This window comes from Alligator mississippiensis, chromosome 2 (assembly GCF_030867095.1).
Source record: "Alligator mississippiensis isolate rAllMis1 chromosome 2, rAllMis1, whole genome shotgun sequence".
Lineage (NCBI taxonomy): Eukaryota > Metazoa > Chordata > Crocodylia > Alligatoridae > Alligator > Alligator mississippiensis.
The window spans coordinates 288,578,529-288,595,883 of NC_081825.1; the positions used below are offsets into that span (position 1 = coordinate 288,578,529).

General features: G+C 42.0%; 1 protein-coding gene across 1 annotated transcript; it reads left to right on the plus strand.

Moving 5' to 3' along the window:
* Positions 1-308: 308 nt before the first annotated feature.
* On the plus strand, positions 309-15,427 carry C2H14orf180 (chromosome 2 C14orf180 homolog). Its single transcript, XM_019479917.2, has 5 exons — positions 309-407; positions 1,522-1,688; positions 5,756-5,882; positions 8,549-8,575; positions 13,486-15,427. Exons 1-5 carry the CDS (start codon positions 356-358, stop codon positions 13,686-13,688), a joined length of 576 nt encoding a protein of 191 aa, XP_019335462.2. The 5' UTR covers positions 309-355; the 3' UTR covers positions 13,689-15,427.
* Positions 15,428-17,355: the final 1,928 nt, after the last annotated feature.

Genomic DNA, 17,355 nt, shown 5'->3' on the forward strand with positions numbered 1-17,355 from the left:
CTTTATTACTAATGCATGTTGCATGAGATGAGATCAAAGCTTAGAGAGAAAAACTACTTAAAATAGGATGGCCTGGTTATCCAAGATACTCCAGACTTTACAGAAGTATTGTCCCAATATTTTAACATTCCCTCTTTCCCTCAAGATCCCTTTAAAAGTTCACTACAGGTATTTTAATTAAATTGTTCATCTCATATATTAAGCTGTGTCTGATTCCCAATATAGCTCACCACCATTACGTTAATGAAATCATTCATCTCATATATTAGACTGTATTTGATACCTAATGTATATTCACTTTTAGGTGGTTAAACTAAAGTCAAGAGCATTTAGAAGGAATGGATCCAACGCTGTTATGAGATTTTTAAATTCAGAGGATCTTTTCATGCTGGAATGCAAGTACCCAGGTAACCTCTACTTCCTCAAACCTTTGCAGCTACTGATAGCTACTGCTATCAATGAAACAAACACCTGTCAATAAAAGCATGGGAACGACAACATGAAACCTTTGCCTATGGAAACTGCTTGACAGTTCTTCAAAACTTGTTAGGATAGGAAACTAATGTTCAATTCATGTGATGTCTTTGTGAAATAAATCGTTTCTGTTCAATTTGGAGGGTGGTGGCATTGAAAAGCATATTTTTAAACCAAAAAAGTCAGTTTTCCTTCCCTGAAAAACAGAAGATATTTAATTTAGGTATTGCCTCCCCTTCCCCACCTCCCTCCCCCAAAAAACCTCCCAAAAACGTTCCCAGAAAAAAGTGACCAAACATGAAAACAGTTGTTTTTGTTGATACATTTCACAGGAAAAGCACCCATTTTCCTGCTAGCTCTCCCACTTAAAGCTGGACTGTGACTTGGATGATGCACCATGCTAAACTAAAGAGGGAATAAAGGACACCCTTACACACATATATTGCCTATGCTACTATGGGCAGTAATGTAACTAAGTAGGGGAAACCAGGGCACCAGCCCTAGTTGCTGACTTCAGCGGGCACCAAAATAGCAGCTGCCATTGGCAGCAACCTGATAACAGCTGCTATCCTATGCACTGCTGCTGCCCAGGGTGCACAACTGCCCAGTTGTGCCTCTGAGGACAGAGGTATAAGTAGCAAGCATGGCAATTTGTCTGGAGCAGATGGAGAATGGTGAACCTTTGGCTCCAGCAACCTCCATTTGCTGGTCAGAACAGCTTAGGTCGCGGCGAGGTGCGGTTAGTAATTGCTGCCGGCACAAACTGATTCTGGGAGCAACGCAGTCTTTGCATCAGCTGTTCTTTAGGGCTGCTTCAAGAGTCTGAATCTATCCCCTGTTGCTATCACTCCCCAAAATTAGCATGAAAACATTTTTAAATGAAAGGTTATTTGCAAACTTGTGCCTTAGGGGTGCTCAGGGCCCTCTGGGAGCTTCTAGGTAACTTCCTGGGCAAGCCCTGGTAGCAAAAACCTCTGGCACCTCTCTGGCTATAGTAATATGAGCCGAGTTTGAAGAAAAACCCTTTCTTTTTTTCCTTCCAAAAAGATGTGTTGAGACCGGGCAAGGCAGGACGTCCAGATACAACTTCTGTGAAAACCTTGCAGAAGGCAGCAGGGAGCGGATCGTCAGATCATTTTAGAAGCCCTGAAGCTGCTGACGTGTTGCAGCATGAGGAAGAACCTGCAGGCACCCCAATGCACAGGAGAGAGATGGTAAGGCCAATACTCAAGGCACTTCATACAGCTTTATTCACATACTGCTGTCAGTGAAAAATCCCAGCTCATCAAAACCAAGTTTCTTTCCTTGTATCAATACAGCTTTCTTGTCTGTGAATGAAAAAGCAAAAGGTTTAAAGCTATAACTTTTAAAAGAAGAAAAGAAACAAGCATTTAGCAACCACCGGGCTAGTTCTCCAGCTGGTACAAGTCAGGAGAACTTTTTCTCCAAGGGAAAATGAGAACACCAGGCCTCTTTCTGGCACTTCCCCATATATCTCAGTTCAGTTGCGGGGTCCAGCACAGTGGGTGGAGTGAGCCAAGACCCTGCCCATGCTCTGCTCCAGCCTGCCCATTCCCCAACTCCATGAATAGAATAGACATAGACCACCTGCTGAGGCTACTTTTCCCTCCCTATGCCTTCAGTAGAGATGCAAGTAGCAAGGAACAACTTACATGCCTCAATCCCCTCCATGCATTAAAAACCAGTGGCTCCACCTGGACACTAATGATATTGCAGTGGTGTCAGCAAGATTAATATCAAGTCTGTTCATCCCACTCAGTACAGGTTTCCCTCGCCTTATGCTGTACCTGCATTCCTGGAAAATGGCGCATAACTCGAATTTGCATAAAGGAAACCCACTTTACAATGTAACAAATAAGGATACTTTCCAAGACCTCGACTGTACTAACCCCCAGACCCATTTCTACCACTTTTACAAGACAATTTTGGCACTCGCCAACAGCCACTGTACACACAAGCACAGGGCACTATCATAATGAGGTTGACAACTGCAGAAATGTGTGCTGCAGACGAGTGAGGAGCACAGATCCACACAGGAGACTGTATTTGGGTGCCTGTCACTCCCACAATGCACTGCACAAAGCAGCAGTGAGCTTCCACCACAGCGATCACGTAAGAGTGGATTTACCTCGCATATAACGAGTTTTTGGTATAAAAAGGGTCATCATATTAGAAGGAATTTGCACATGCAGAACCCGCATAAAGCAAGGGAAGCCTGTACTCAAATGTCCCCATATGTAAGGGGCAGGTACAAGATACTGCTTCCTGGGGACTTCATCAAGCCACACAGAAGAATGCAAAAACAGAACAGTTACCCATGTCACAGTGTATAAATAGCCCCAGGAAAACAAAAGTACAAGCTCCTTTTGTGCTATTTATGCAGTAGAGACAATAAAACACCCCATTTCAGCAATCACTGCTGGGGTTTTGGACTGGGAAATGTATATTTAATGATGACCGGCCTTCAGCATTTGACAAGGGGCTTTTAAAGCTTCTTGGACAATAAATCACCTCCCTTCCCAACTAAAAAATCTATCAATAATCTTATTATAATATCTGCAGAAAAGTCTAATGTTAAAATCTCACTTTATTACTAGAATAATGGATCTAATTTGTAAAACATATAAAGTGAGGCCATAACTGTATTAGAGAGAGATATATGGGATCCCACTACAGCTATATCATTTCCTGATGGCTTCTGCCCACATATCAACTGAAGAAGGATTAAGAACATTGCCATTTAGAAGAGTTTGAGATTGCAAATGGTTTCTACAATGGACACCCAAATGATCCTGGAAAAGCAACAAGCATGACAGGAAAAGAACAGCCTCATGAGTATACAGACATTTACATTTATATATGTAGATATTTATCTACAGTCTACACCATCCTGCCCCTTTCCAGTTGACAGGAAACCCCTGCTTTTCAAATGCATATCCAGTAATATCACTAAGTACCTGCTTATGTTGTATCATCCTTCTTGCTCCAAGGCCAGCGCACAGGGCATAAACTCTCCTCTCTTCTTCTCAGTCATCTGCTTTACAGTGTTGAGTGTTACAGCGCACTGCCCTCCCTGCTAAAGGCTATGGCGAAGGTTTTTCCTGGGCCATCCTCATCTCTTCCCAACCACTTGGTTTTCACTGGACAGCTTCACATGGGGGTCTCTGCTGACTTAACAGCTTCCTAGACTTGCTTCCTTTGTACTCCACCCCAGAAGTACCCCAGTTCAACACAGACCCCACGCATCTGTGCAGTTGAGATAGGGAAGCTGATGTTCCGCGTTTATACCCAAATACTTAGAACTGGATCTACAAATGGTCGTAGGAACTTAGGCCCAGCCTAACTGACTCTTTAAGCACCTACTTCCAACATTTACATACTCAGAACCTCACTCAGTTGCTGAGGCACCCAATTCTCTCAGGGCCTAATTTTCAGCAGAAAACTTCCCCAGGTGCCTAAAGGTCTGCATCTGGGCATGCTCAAAACTGCCTAAATCGTGACAGTGCGGAGAAGCCCCACTGGAATCCAGACTCCAGGCATTTCTCTGCCTCTCACCGGCAGAGCCTAAACTAGCTGGTGCTCTCAAACATACCTGCTAGCTTGGGCCCCACACAAACAGTTGGAGGAGGAGGAGGAATGGGAGGTGGTGGCGATACCTTCTCTTTTATCTGAGCTCAGTACTTAGATCACTCACCCAGGATGTGGGAGACCTGGGTTCATTTCCATCTTCTACCTTGGGGGATTTGCACTCCCATGTTCTGTGCGAGTGCTCTAAAAGCCATGGGGCATTTAGGGATGGTGCTTTGTTATGCTTTCTTGTTGAAGCTGTTGCACTCTGCATGGAATAACTAACTATTTATTTGGCTAGAGGAAAAGTGAAAGACTGATTCGATAGTATCATGGTTAGGCCACTCCTTTGGGAGTGTCCAGCCCCTACTCCAGTGGATGTGTAAGCATTTTATATTAAGTATTCACTGGACCTGATGATTTCATGAGGTCCCTTCCAGCCCTAAACTTCTGTGGATCTGTGATCAGGACTGAAGTGGAAGTCTCTCTCCTCCCAGATGAATGGCCAAGCCTGTAGACTGTAGAAAATATTTAATTATTCCATGGAAAGTGAGAAAACTTCTGTCTGACAGAATGAGACAGTCCTATTCCAGTCCCACCATACTTTAATTGACTAGATCATGTATGTGAGAGGTGGGTTTAAATCCCTTTAGGCAGAAGAAACAAGCAGCAAAGGGTAGAAGAGTTAAATCTGGAAGAGAAGAGGGCATGGGGTACAGTTGAGTGAAACAAGATGAAAAAGAGGAAAGAACACCAAACATTATCCAAGAGTAAAATTTAATATTCCCAGAAGGATTGAAGAGGTGATTAGATCCTTGTAAGAAAAAGTCATTGCCACCACCATAGACTTTACACAAAAATGTACCAGGAAAAACCTATGTAACCATATTTACACTTTCTCAAATGATAGAACATTATATCTGTTTTCAAGCTCTCTCAGGGTCTGCGTGTCATATATACTTCTCAACAGTTCACTGATACACTGTATCAGGATATGGTTAAAATCTATTAAGAGGACATTTTCATATCACTGGTATTTGGAGGAACCTATAACAGTCTGATCCTATAATTTATACTTGAATACTGCTTTCAAGCAAGTCAAAAAGACAATATAAATGTGATATCAAGGTGTAAATGAGTTACTATATCATATACATCTGGATGATACACAAACATTGGACTACTATACTGGATCAGTTGTTAAAATGCTATATGATCAGCTATAATGGATCTCCTTAACTTGGAAGAATATTTTGAAAAAATCCCGGGCATGCAATGCATGTATTTCATGCCATGTTTAGGTTTTTCTAGCCTCATAAGACTAGCACCTTTTACATAACACTTTAAAATGTAGAATTATCCCATTTGAACTGTTCTCTGTCACAAAACAGACAATTGTTACAAGACTTGCAGTTCCTGGATTTTTATTTTTAACCAAGTTGTTCCATTTGGTTGTTTCTGCTGGAGATGACAGTTACAGAAAAGCTAAAGATCAAACTTCTAGAAGGAAGTGCAGGATTGCTTTTCTGTAAATATTACAATGATTCGACTGTAAACAGTGTCACAACAGGTGTGTTTCAAGTCATGTCCTTTGAAGGGCACTGTGAATAAAGCCAGCAAAAATACAAGGCTTAATTCAGAATGCATCACTCCAATTTGAATAACAGCATTTTTGTTTGGATCAATTCCTTAGACAAATTGTAGTAACTGTCCTCCTTCAATACTGAGAAAAAGGCCACCTGTGAACCAAGCTGTGGGTGAAAAGCGAAAATCCGAGAGAAGAGTTCGGTTTCAGGAGCCAGAAGAGATCCACGAACATGGTATGTTTAAGATACTAAAACAGCACAGACTCTCCCAAGAGCAGTATTATCTATTATCTTTCTAATTCTTAAACCATGCCCACCCAGAAAATATACAGTTTCTGGCAGTGATCCTCTCAGGCATGCTGTGCTATTCTTTGCAAGCTCCTTCTGAAACTAGAAGCAATGTAGATGCATCCACATGGTGCTTCGGGCAAGCTAATTAGCACCACTGTCAGTGCTATTAATTAGCTTGACTACAGCACCAAGTGGATGTAGCTATACTCCTTCCAATTTAGAAGGCAGCTGCTGTGCAGGTGTGACCTTACTATTCCTCTCATCTTTCCATATCAGTCTTCAGCAGGATCTGTTAGCAGTATGCTTTGGGCTCTCAGTGTCAAGCGGAACAATATTTTGGAACAGAGATCTCCACTCAGTCCTCAGCAGAAGTAGTGCTAATCCATTTTTCCTGAGGTGCAAATCAGACCCAAGCACAAATTGGAGCAGCTAACTCTGACTCCCTGAAGTATCCTAGAACAGCGCTTCTCAACGCAAAAGTGACCCAAAAGTGAGTCGCGAGAATATACGAAAGGGTCACAAATAAACTTTATAAATGGATCAACACACTTTAAAAATGGATTCTCCTTTAAAGAAGAAAATGTGGGAAACTATGGCTTTTCCCCTGTAGACTGGCCAAGCTTCAGCCTGGAAGGGGCTGCTTAGGACACTGGGGGCCTGGGGCCTGAGGGTGAGGGGGCAACGGGTCAGGAGTGAGGGGCATTATTAGCCATCAATGTTTATAAATGGGTCCTGGTACAAAAAAGTTTGAGAACCACTGTCCTAGAGAATATTTGAATGACCTGGGTTTGACAGAGCACAGTGCAACCTGGATGCCTCTTTCTAGCCCAGCGTCTTCCAGCTTACCCACTGCATGGAGGAGAGAGGGAAGAGAACTCCTTTAGGCTCGGTGTAAGTGCGTTTTTTGTCTTTCTGCACAAAGGAGACTTAACCTGAGCTGGCAAGCTGTCGCTTTGTCTCCTTATCCCTACAGACTAGCATGCACACTGGTTATCCTGTGTACCTCACACCTCAATAGATGTCTCTGACCTTGATGTACTACCCTACTAACGTATGCTACAGGACACTTGAGCATTCAGTGAGATGAAGGTATAACAAATAACTAACATTTGTATAAATCATCAATTCCTGTCCTGTCTGTACAGAAACTGGAAATATGGAGAAGGTATAGTTGCAATACAGGCAGACAAGGTTCTTTGGGTAGATGTGATATCTTTTATTAGACCAACTAAACAGTTGGAAAAAATTGTTCTTTGCATGCTTTCAGGCACAAACACCCTTCTTCAGGAATAAGGAGAGTCTTATGCCTGAAGAAGGGTGTTTGTGTCCGAAAGCTTGCAAAGAACAACTTTTCCAACTGTTTAGTTGGTCTAATAAAAGATATCACATCTACCCAAAAAACCTTGTGTACCTATGTCCTTAGACCAACATGGCTACACCCAACAACTCTAGTTGCAATATAGGCATTTAAGATCTATTTCTAATTCAGCCTACAAGGCTTCACTGGTTTCACAATACATCATGGCTGCAGCCTAATAATGCATTGTTAAGGCCTGATCCAGTATCCACTGAATTTAACTAAAGGCTCTTGTTGACTGCAGGTGGATTTTGGATCTGGTGTTTGGTGTCTTTGGGGGGTTTCTCTTCCCAGAACTCATCACATGAAAAGGCCCAGTAAGATGACCTAAAGCTCCATAAATGCTCAGAAGCACATGTCTGTGGAGAACTTATTCTTCCCCCGTCTCTCTCACAGGTCCGTAGAGATGCCTAAATCTGATATAGTTCTGTCACAAGGCAGATTGCATCTAGCAAAACTCAGAAGGGGCCCAACTGGGGCCCAATTTTTCCTCTCGTTTACAAGTAATTTTCAGTGATGAGCAAGTGAGAAGAAAATTGGGCCCACTTTGTTTAGCTCACGTGAAAAATTCCCAGCTTTTCACTTACAAGCCTATAATTAATATTCTTTTTTACAAACAGCCTGTGATTAAGGTTACCTCACTGTTTGTCCATACAGCACTGTTAAAATAATTCAGTTAGAGGCTGGTAAGAGAAAGCTTGTTGGCACCACTGACATTTTTCCATTCTCTGTACTTTTCCTCCTGGATTGTGCTAGCAGTACGTTTGCCAAACATACTTTGTTCCAGGACGTTGCTAGATGATGTATCTATATAACAACAATACTTGTTTTTAAACTTAAATTCTTTCCCCAGCCTGCTGGTCTATCTCATTTTCATTCTAGAAATTATTCAAATAAGGAGTTTCTTTTCTGTCAGAATCCAAAAATCCTTTTTCCATTGCAAACCGGACAGCCGTAGGACCTTAAATTCTATGCAATCATTGTGTGTTTTCTATTTCATCCTGAAATGCTTCTACGTTTCCACACACGCAATTTTTAAGCAGCCCATTTCACTCAGTGGGTCAGACCCTCATCTGGCATAGCTCCAAAGTTAGAAGGGCTATCTGAGGATATGGTCCAATCTCTGCAACACAGCTGTGCAAATGGACAATTTCAAAATACAGCCAGGCTTCCTAACTTGTTTGCCATTTCATTCTGCTACCCTGAGGAGGCCTTTCTTAGCATGTAAGAACATTTTCATTCTATTTTCTAGGTATTTCCTGCTGTGAGTACATGGTTGGTAAGTTGAAGCTCTGCATTTTAACTGTGAGTCATCCATGGCACTAACCTGAGATTGCTTTACTGCTGCTGGGACTAATTGCGCAGATACACTGTATGAATCGGCATTATTACACACCATCAGCAGGGCTGTTTTCCCCCCCTGTGTATGAAGCATGAGGCATGAGGGATCCTGCTTCAGTTCTTAAACAACACATCAAGTTAGACAACCAGTGGAAACAAGAATTAAATCCCACGAGCTTTTATTAATATATTTTAGGGCAACAAAGTAGGCACAGGATTTCATTAAGATGTGAAAGCCAAGTAGCTGAAGCAAAATGGGAGTTCAGTCTGCTGTTGCTCACACATGTTGAATCTGCAATTTTTTGATAAATGGGAATAGTGGAAATCATTTGTTTTTTCCATTTTGTCTGTAAAGCAACCCTGTGTCTAACTGCAATTAATAAGAATACATGATGATAGCTCCTTAAGGTCCCAACCAGCCTCAGGGTCTTCTTTTACCAACCACCATTTACACACACAGTAAGAGAGACCCCCGCACTAAAGAACTTCCTGTCAATGTGGACAAGACAGACCGTTTTACAGATAGGGTATGGAGCCACAGACAGCTGTTAAGCTTCATCTTCTCAATTGTTCTTGTGTGCCCATAGCCCACACGGGAAAGCCGTGTCAGGACTAGATTTCCTGAGTCCAGGTCACAGAGCAGCCTTCTGCCAGTCACCAGATTCAACATGTGTAAGCAACAGCAGAGCGAACCACCAATTTGCTTTAGCTACTTGGCTTTCATATCTTAATGAAAAACCTGCATCTACTTCGTTGCCCGAAAATATATTAATATAAGCTACCAGGCTAGAAGCAGAATGTAAAATTTCTAAAAAGAGGCGGGGAGTTTTAAGAGTGATATCTTTTATTGGACCAACTGTATAGTTGGAAGACATCTTAGACAAGCTTTTAAGGCCCAGGTACCCTGCCTCAGGTCCTTGTCAAAGATCTCTCAGCTAGTCAGTTGGTACAATACAAGATATCACTAAAAAAAAAAACTTTGCTTCTTGCATATTTCTTGGACCATCACAGCTACAACATCATTCCAACATGTTTCTAACACGTCATTTAGCCAGTGATTTATTCCCTTTTTTTTTCTGTTTCCAGATGATAAAAGGGTATGCTGAGTTTTAGGAATGTGAACATACCTGAGCCTTAAAATAGTTTAAATAAATCTCAATTATTTTGATCTGTCTGTCTTTTCCAATAGATAAGCTGCATATTTTCCTAAGAAGAAAGTCTAAAAGTAACATGTCTTAAACACAGATGTTATATAACAAAAAACCCCAACCCCGCCTCTGAAATCTTTGTAATAAAAGTTGATCAAAATTCAATGGCATTTGTGCAAAACAGATTTTCCTACTATTTTATCCTTTTTCAGGAGTGCACATATATACCAGAAAATACAGTATACCTGGGCACTGTGGTTCATCTGTGTTTCAGGCTATTTTTCCTGCTTGTTAATTAAAACTTTATAATCGTGGAGTGGGGACTTTCAACATGAACAGGGGATAACAGATATCCACATTTTTGTCTGAAATGTAACCCCCCGCCTCCCTACACCAAGCACAGTGTTCTTATGGAGTCTTCTTCAGGCATAAGACTGTATAAATTGGCGGTCAGGGGAAAGGGGAGGGCTGTTAGGGATTTCAAAAAAGAGTGAATGAAAAGGGATGAATTCAGCAAAGAAATATGCTCCCCCAAATGTTTTGGTATGATAAAAATGGCACTGCCTTTTTACTGAAGTGTGTTACCCAATCAAGAGCCAGAGACAATGCCATCTGATTCAAGAAACCAATGGTATGGTTGAAATATTGGAGTCTGAACAGCAGATAGCTGTGGAGGGAAGAACTGGTGAGCGATCCACAGGCTAAAATGTGTCCGCATAAACCATTTGTAGAAGGATTCCAAATAACTAACAAATTTATAAAAAGTCTGTTCACAGATAATTTGCAAGCAGAAAGAAGGGCTAAATTCAAATGAATAAATTATTTGCCACAAATAACTCACCCAGCTCTATTACAGAACATTGATTTGGCTTCTGGTTAGCTTTAAAATGACTGGCTATTAGCACTCCACCTTCTCCCAGCACACTTTTTGATACATTATTATGTGTTTGTTGCTTGGCTTTATGGCTTTTACCTTCCTCTGTGTATAGCTGTATGACAGCTTAATCGACTGTTCCATATTCCAGGGCTGGTAATAGAAGCTAATTTAAATATGTTACAGCTAATGTTGGTCCTTTACCCATAACAATACACACCACATTTTTATCTTCTTATTGATTATGTGTGTATGGCAAGCAAGTAGTTGCACTCTGTAGTGGGGTGTTTTTATGCAGGCATGAATTGGGTTTTTATACAGCACATTTCATGCTCATAGTGCTTTATGAAATAATACAGACGGCGCAGTGACCATGTGCTCAAGGACCTTATGCTTGGAGACATAGTCCATATTTACCCATTAAGGGAAAAGGAAGAATGAGTTTGTGACTAGAGCACAAGACAAAGGGGTGGGAGAGTTGAATTGTTTCACAGGCTTCCTGTGTGAGCTCCAGACAAGTTGCTGAGGGTAGATAGCCCCAGCCCCTTCTCTGCTGTACAGGGATCACAGTTAGTGCTGCCAATGCTACATCCCCGTAGCTCATTGCTACAGCGATGTAGCTCCTTGTGAAGACATGCCCAGTAAGTAGTAAACCCTGGCTTCTGCTGCAAGAGTGACAGAATGTCATTGCTAAATACAAGCTTTAAGGCAAAAATAATGACATTAAAGCCCTGCTCCCTTACTCTCGTGCTCTGTGATACTTAGCTTGTGACTCCAGCTGCAGTAAGGAGAGTAGAGGCTTCTTCCCTGCTTTTCCCTAGTAATGGGGACAAGAGGGGACAGGGTTGGCAATAGAGAACCACTTTCAAAACCAGAACATATGGCTGGGCAAAGAGACTCCAGGAAAAAGGTTAAAATAACTTCCTCCCTTCCCAGAGCAAGGGGGAGAGCCCTGAGGCAGCACAACTGTGCTTCACTTCTGACTCAGAAGAGACCGTCAAATAAGAGTCTAGCCCTATCTCTTACTGAGTCTCTCTTCCCTTGCCTGTGTAATAAGATTAACTCTTCTCTGCCTTACTGGGGTGCAGAGTGTCTCCGTCTGTACAGCTCTACACTGGCGAACACCGCAGGGATGAAGCAGTCATAATCCTTAAATTCAGGATAGCTGCACCAACCTACTTTTGCATGCAGGATCTGGCCCATCATATTAACCCCTGTGATCCCACCTGACAAAACTGAGCAGTAATACCGCTCTGGTTTTAATTCATTCAAACAACTGCACGTGCCTTCATTTCTAGCTTTTACCACCAAAACCCTTTCCCCACATCTGCCGGTCCCTGCACTCACCTTGCACTCTGCAGCAGCGGGCAGAATGTACACTTCCTTTGCAGACTGTTATGCTGTTCTCTACTTGCAACAAGGTATATGAGCCCATAAAAACTTCTGCAGAATGAGAAACATCCTAAAGTCCCCATCTTCTTGGTATCTTCGGAAGTTAGAGTATCTGAGACACCCGAGGCCATATCCTAGCCAATGGTCCAATGCTACCAACCTCTTATAGTGCCAGTTTAACCAGCCAGTGGCGGAAAAGAAGGAGCTATCTCCCTGTGAAGCAGGGATGTTGTAATGATTCTAATGCCATGCCTCTCTTATTTGTGGTGCCATCAATGTGGTGCTAAGATATACCACAGAAATGCCATGGGTTTGACTAAATGACTTTATCACTGATTGGAACAAGAGCTGCATGATTGCTTTCTTCACACTTACGTTAGAATTAAAGAACCAGGCTCCTCTGAGAACACTAATAGCTGAAACAGCAAGCACCATTCAAAGCAGAGACTCAAAGAAAGGCTTCAGGAAAAGTTGACTCTGATTGTGTGGGGTCCTGACAGAAAAACTACGCCAACAAGCCAAGTATTTCTAAGAGAGATGTAGTATCCCTGTTTGATTCCTGCTGCATTCAGGGAAAGGGGACTTTGGTACGCAAACTGCAATGCTGCAAAGTAATACCTGGCTCCATTAACAATCTTCTAATGGAAGCAACCTGCAAGACCCTGAAAACGGATCAGTCGCTTGGGTTAAAAGGGGGGGATGATTCAATGTCAAATCTAACTTTCCATTTGGCCCAGTTATTTCTACCCAGCCCTCTGAGAACACTGCAGTGGAGTTGCTCAGAGCAAACAGAAAGCAGGACGTCATTCCCTGGATTATAAAAGCAAGGGAAAATATTTACAGTATATGCCCTTTAAGAGCAAACAGAGGACATTCCAAGGGGGTTAATTTATTTAACTACAAGAAACAGGTGAGAATCACCAAAGCTCTGTAAATTTGCCTCTCAGATGCTAGGGCCCTTCTTCTCATTAGCAGGGCCCACAATGAGCTAGTGTTACAAGGAAATAGCAAGTCATCTGGTGCCCGCCTCTGTCTCTATGGAATGTCTGCAAGCATTAAATAATTAGCAGTGATTGCTTAATATTCTCTAGTATTTAACTGAGTGTTTTGCTTAAAACTACAAAAAAAATAATTGCCGCAAGGAAATTTGAGAACACGCATTAGCTCTGGTAATCCTGTTCTTACTGTATATAATTAAATCCTTTTAATGTGCCATTAGGGCACATCTTTTATAGTCATTCAGTATCTTCTACAGGGAGGTGCGACTCACTGCCACAGAGCCGTTGCAGAAAGAAGTTCTCAGAACCAAAGCACTGATCAACCTGGTGCTCCCAGAAAACCAGAGCAAAGCCAGCAGTGGGGGTCAAATTTGGGAGGGGGTTAAAATGGCACTAAAATAATCCTAGTCTCTTCTCTCTTCCCAATCCTTTTCAGCCCATGACAGTTCATCCACTGGTTTGCCTACGTTCCTGTGGCTTTTGCTCTGTATCACACTCATCCTGGCTGTGAGTCTGTACTACAGCAGCGTGAAGCAAAATTTCAAAGTCGTGGAAGAATTTCAATCTCAGCTTGTTATCATCTTTCTTCAGATAAGACACGCTGCTCTGAAATGCTGGACATGGTTTATGAGGCAATAACTGTGTCCATTGTCGGTGCGGCCCAAGACAAAGATCCTTTTGGATAGCATCTAAACACATATTGCTGTGAAAAGGTTCAAAGCCCACTCCAGCCAGACATCAGAGAATGCATTAGTCTTCCCCTGGAAGAATAATAAACCTGCCCTTGTTGTGCACTTTCCTATTCCCACAGACACTTGATTTCCTTTCCTTTTATTATTCTTATTGTGTGAGTTATGTTAGCACCCAGGGGTCCAAACCAAAAACAGGTCTCTGTTGGCTTACTTGGTATATAAACTAAAGAGAGAAGAAACAGAAACACAAAGGGTTTAATTGATATGTCGAGGGTCTTACTGCCCAGCAGGGGCAGAAGTGGTACCTACATTATGCTAAATCGCATGTCAGGGCCTTAATCAAAAGACCCACCTCTTTTTTTCCCCCCATCAACTCACCTTTATGCGGTTTTTGGAGAAGCTGAAGCAAAGCTGAATGACTGAGCCAATGCCGCTCTTCTGGCTGAAGGCTCAACAAACCCATCTATTTAAACACATGTAGAATCAGTGCAAGTAAAACCTTGGCAGATGACTCATTCCCCTTCATGCTGCCTGCTACATGGACAAAAGACATCTCTCGGAAATGTTACACTTGACTCATGGGTGTGAAAGAGAGCATGGAAACTCATTTAAACAGTAAATAGTGATTTGCCTAATATCATACATAATAGAATTGAATCCCAGGTTAATTATCAAGTCAGTAGTTTCATCCTGTGAGTTTGATTCAGTCCATAAACCTCATGAGCCGAGCTTACAAGGTTTCTGACATCACCAAACATCTTCAATTTATTTCCAGCTTGTATCTAGTCAGAGATCATGCATTTAGTCCAGACCTGTTTAATTGCAGTTTAAGGCCTTACCTCATGCAATTATTGACAGTTTAGGGAGGTAGATGGTATCTTTGTGGCCTCTATTACTATATCATATGTAATATATCTCTGAAGGGAATTATTTCAAGGCTGCTGCTGCAATAAATATGGCACTCCTCTTTTGTGCGTGTCCAAGCAGACTCCAGCGTTTGGAGGGTTACAGCCAAGAGAGGAAAAACAAAAAAGTTGTGTCCATGAACAACAGCTTTCAATTTTCTATAAACATAAATAGCCACATTGCCAGCTTTTTCTTCCCTTAATTTTGTGTCAAGTAAAGTTAAAGGAGCAAGTCTGACAAAGTACATGCTTATATTTAGAAAGATAAAGATGATCTGAGAATCTGTAGGAGCAGGAGGAAAAAATACCCATCCACCCTCCCAAGAAGATGGTCAGCAATATTTACAAGATCACAGACCAGTGTTCTGCTATTGCAATTGGCCTACTTTTAATTTTGGATTGACAAAAATGTCAGTGTGGCACTGCAGTGCCACAGCAAATCATTTTCTGAGCAGCCCACTGACTTCCCATGAATTAAATGTGAACAAGGAGAGATACCTTTCCTCATAAGGAAAGCATACAGCATCTTAATTAAAATGAGGTCAAACAAATTATTGCACAAAGATTTAAGTATAGGAAGAAGTGACATAATAGCTAATCTGTTGCTCATCTTAGCTTGTCATAGGCCTAGAGGCAAAAGCCTCTGAAAAGCCACCAGCACAGGAGTCAGGGAGAAGGATTCAGCCCTGTGACTTTTTATACAAACTGCTCATGTGTCACAGCCTAATAGGATATGCTGTACCAATGTCTCTCCCCCGTGTTTCCTTTTTTAAGCAATAAAGAGAAGAGATTTATAACTTTTGTGTCAGTGACTCATTAATACATTTAGGTATTTTCTGAAAAAAAATTATGGAGTTGTATTTTAATAAGATAAGTGGGTAAATACCCATAACCCATAATCCCTCTGACCTCCTGTGTCCTTTCCCCTGCTTTTTTTTTTTTTTTTTTTTTGGATCTAGGCCATAATATATGTAAACAGCACATTAAAAATAGGGAGCTCTTTCCAAACAGACAGTTGGTATGCCAAGTGCCAAGGCAGCCTACTGCAGGCAAATAAAAAAATACATTCAGTAACATCAACAGTCTTGGAAATGTGACATGCTACCTTATGTCATCCCAATGCATTAGTGTCATAATTTAGGCTATTCAGAAAACAAATCAGAAGATTAAGTAAAAATGGCAGCTCCCATACATGTATTGGGAAGGAAAGATAGGAAACAGATATCAAATCTACATTTAATAGCATGCCTAAACTGGTCTAAAGTTCTCGATCAGTGATATGCAACAGGCCAGAGCAATCTCAGGCAAACAGAATTCAAAAGGCATTTCAGGTATTGGAAATGATACCAGCCTAATCCTGACCTTGTGAAAAATTGAAATTTTCCTGTTTTCCTGATGAGAAAATTGAGACTCAGAGAATATATGGATCTTCCTGAATTCACCAAACAAGGCAATGACAGAGCCAGGAATTGAAACCAAAAATCCCGATTTCCAAACCTGTTTTATCTCCACCTAGGCCGTACTTGCTTTCTGTTCTTACCCAGTCTCCTTTCTCCTCATACAGAAGTTTATGTCTCACCATCCTCTCCTGCTCTCTCAATCTTTCTCTTCCTTCCTCCGAACACCCATATACCCCATTCCAGCTCATTTCCTTTTGAAAACATGTCACATACACTCACTTACTTGTTCACTTGCTCTTCTCTCTTCCTCATTAGCATTTTTCTTGCTGATGTTAAATAATTTATTTTGAAAGAAGAGTAACACCTTAGTAGGCACAATTTGGGAAAGTTAAGAAGGTGCTGTGCAGTTACATGAAAAAGGCCATGTTGGGTTGTATTCCTCTCCAGTAAAATTGTGTCAGGATTGTAAAAGAAAAACGTGATTTGCTACAAATTGCCAAGACTCTCATCTGTCATACTAATTTAATTCAGGGTGACCTGCTCCTTTAAAGTCAGAAATCCTGAGGCCAATCAGTTATTCTGGCTAGTAGTCAGGTGTTCCCTATACAAGACTCAGAGATTAGCTAGATGAGAGCAGGATTCTAGCAGAGTATCTTGGAGCAGAGGGGTTGATGAAAAGGCTTTTTGGAGATCAGTAGCCCGGGATGCCAATTTTGGGTGCAGAAAGAAGTGCAGCTCCCCGCTGTAACTGAGACCACTTTGCAGGAAGTGTCAGAATTAGAGCGATCCCCCAGACCAAACAGAAGTTCTTTGTTGGTCCCAGGGGCAGGGGAATCTAGCTGCGGGCTGCAGCCACAGCCCCTCCTCTCTCCCAGCCGGTCCCTGTTTCACAATGGGAGGGGGGAAGAGAGCAATGGGAGCTCCATTCTACGGGTTCCCCAACTGGCTCTGGGGTGGGTGAATTGGAAACCCCACCCCCCCCATTACCTCAGGGGGCTCCAGTGCACCAGGTCCACCCTCCAGTGGGGATTGAAACCCCCCCAGACTGCATTCCCTCTGCTCCCTTTCCCCCCCTCCCATTCTGAAAAACAGCTTGAGGCTGGGAGGCAGCACAGACAAGATACAGAAGATACTCTGTTTTCAAATGTCTTCATGGGTCAGATATTCACCTGATCAGCCATTTTTGAAGCTGTCTGCAGCCATGTACTTGTGTTGGGTCCCGGCTATAAGCTGCTTTCTGTAGCCAGATCAGGTGAAAGTTGTCACTGCTGTCTGTGCTTTTTGTTCTACATTTTGGCTAAGGTCTTGT

Bases quoted from the DNA above. Each gene is read 5' to 3' on its own strand.
- C2H14orf180 (XM_019479917.2), top strand. From the start codon at position 356: ATGAGATTTTTAAATTCAGAGGATCTTTTCATGCTGGAATGCAAGTAC. The intron at 408-1,521 runs GTAACCTCTACT...CCTTCCAAAAAG, and splicing joins GCTGGAATGCAAGTACCCAG to ATGTGTTGAGACCGGGCAAG. The intron at 8,576-13,485 runs GTAAGTTGAAGC...AATCCTTTTCAG, and splicing joins CTGCTGTGAGTACATGGTTG to CCCATGACAGTTCATCCACT.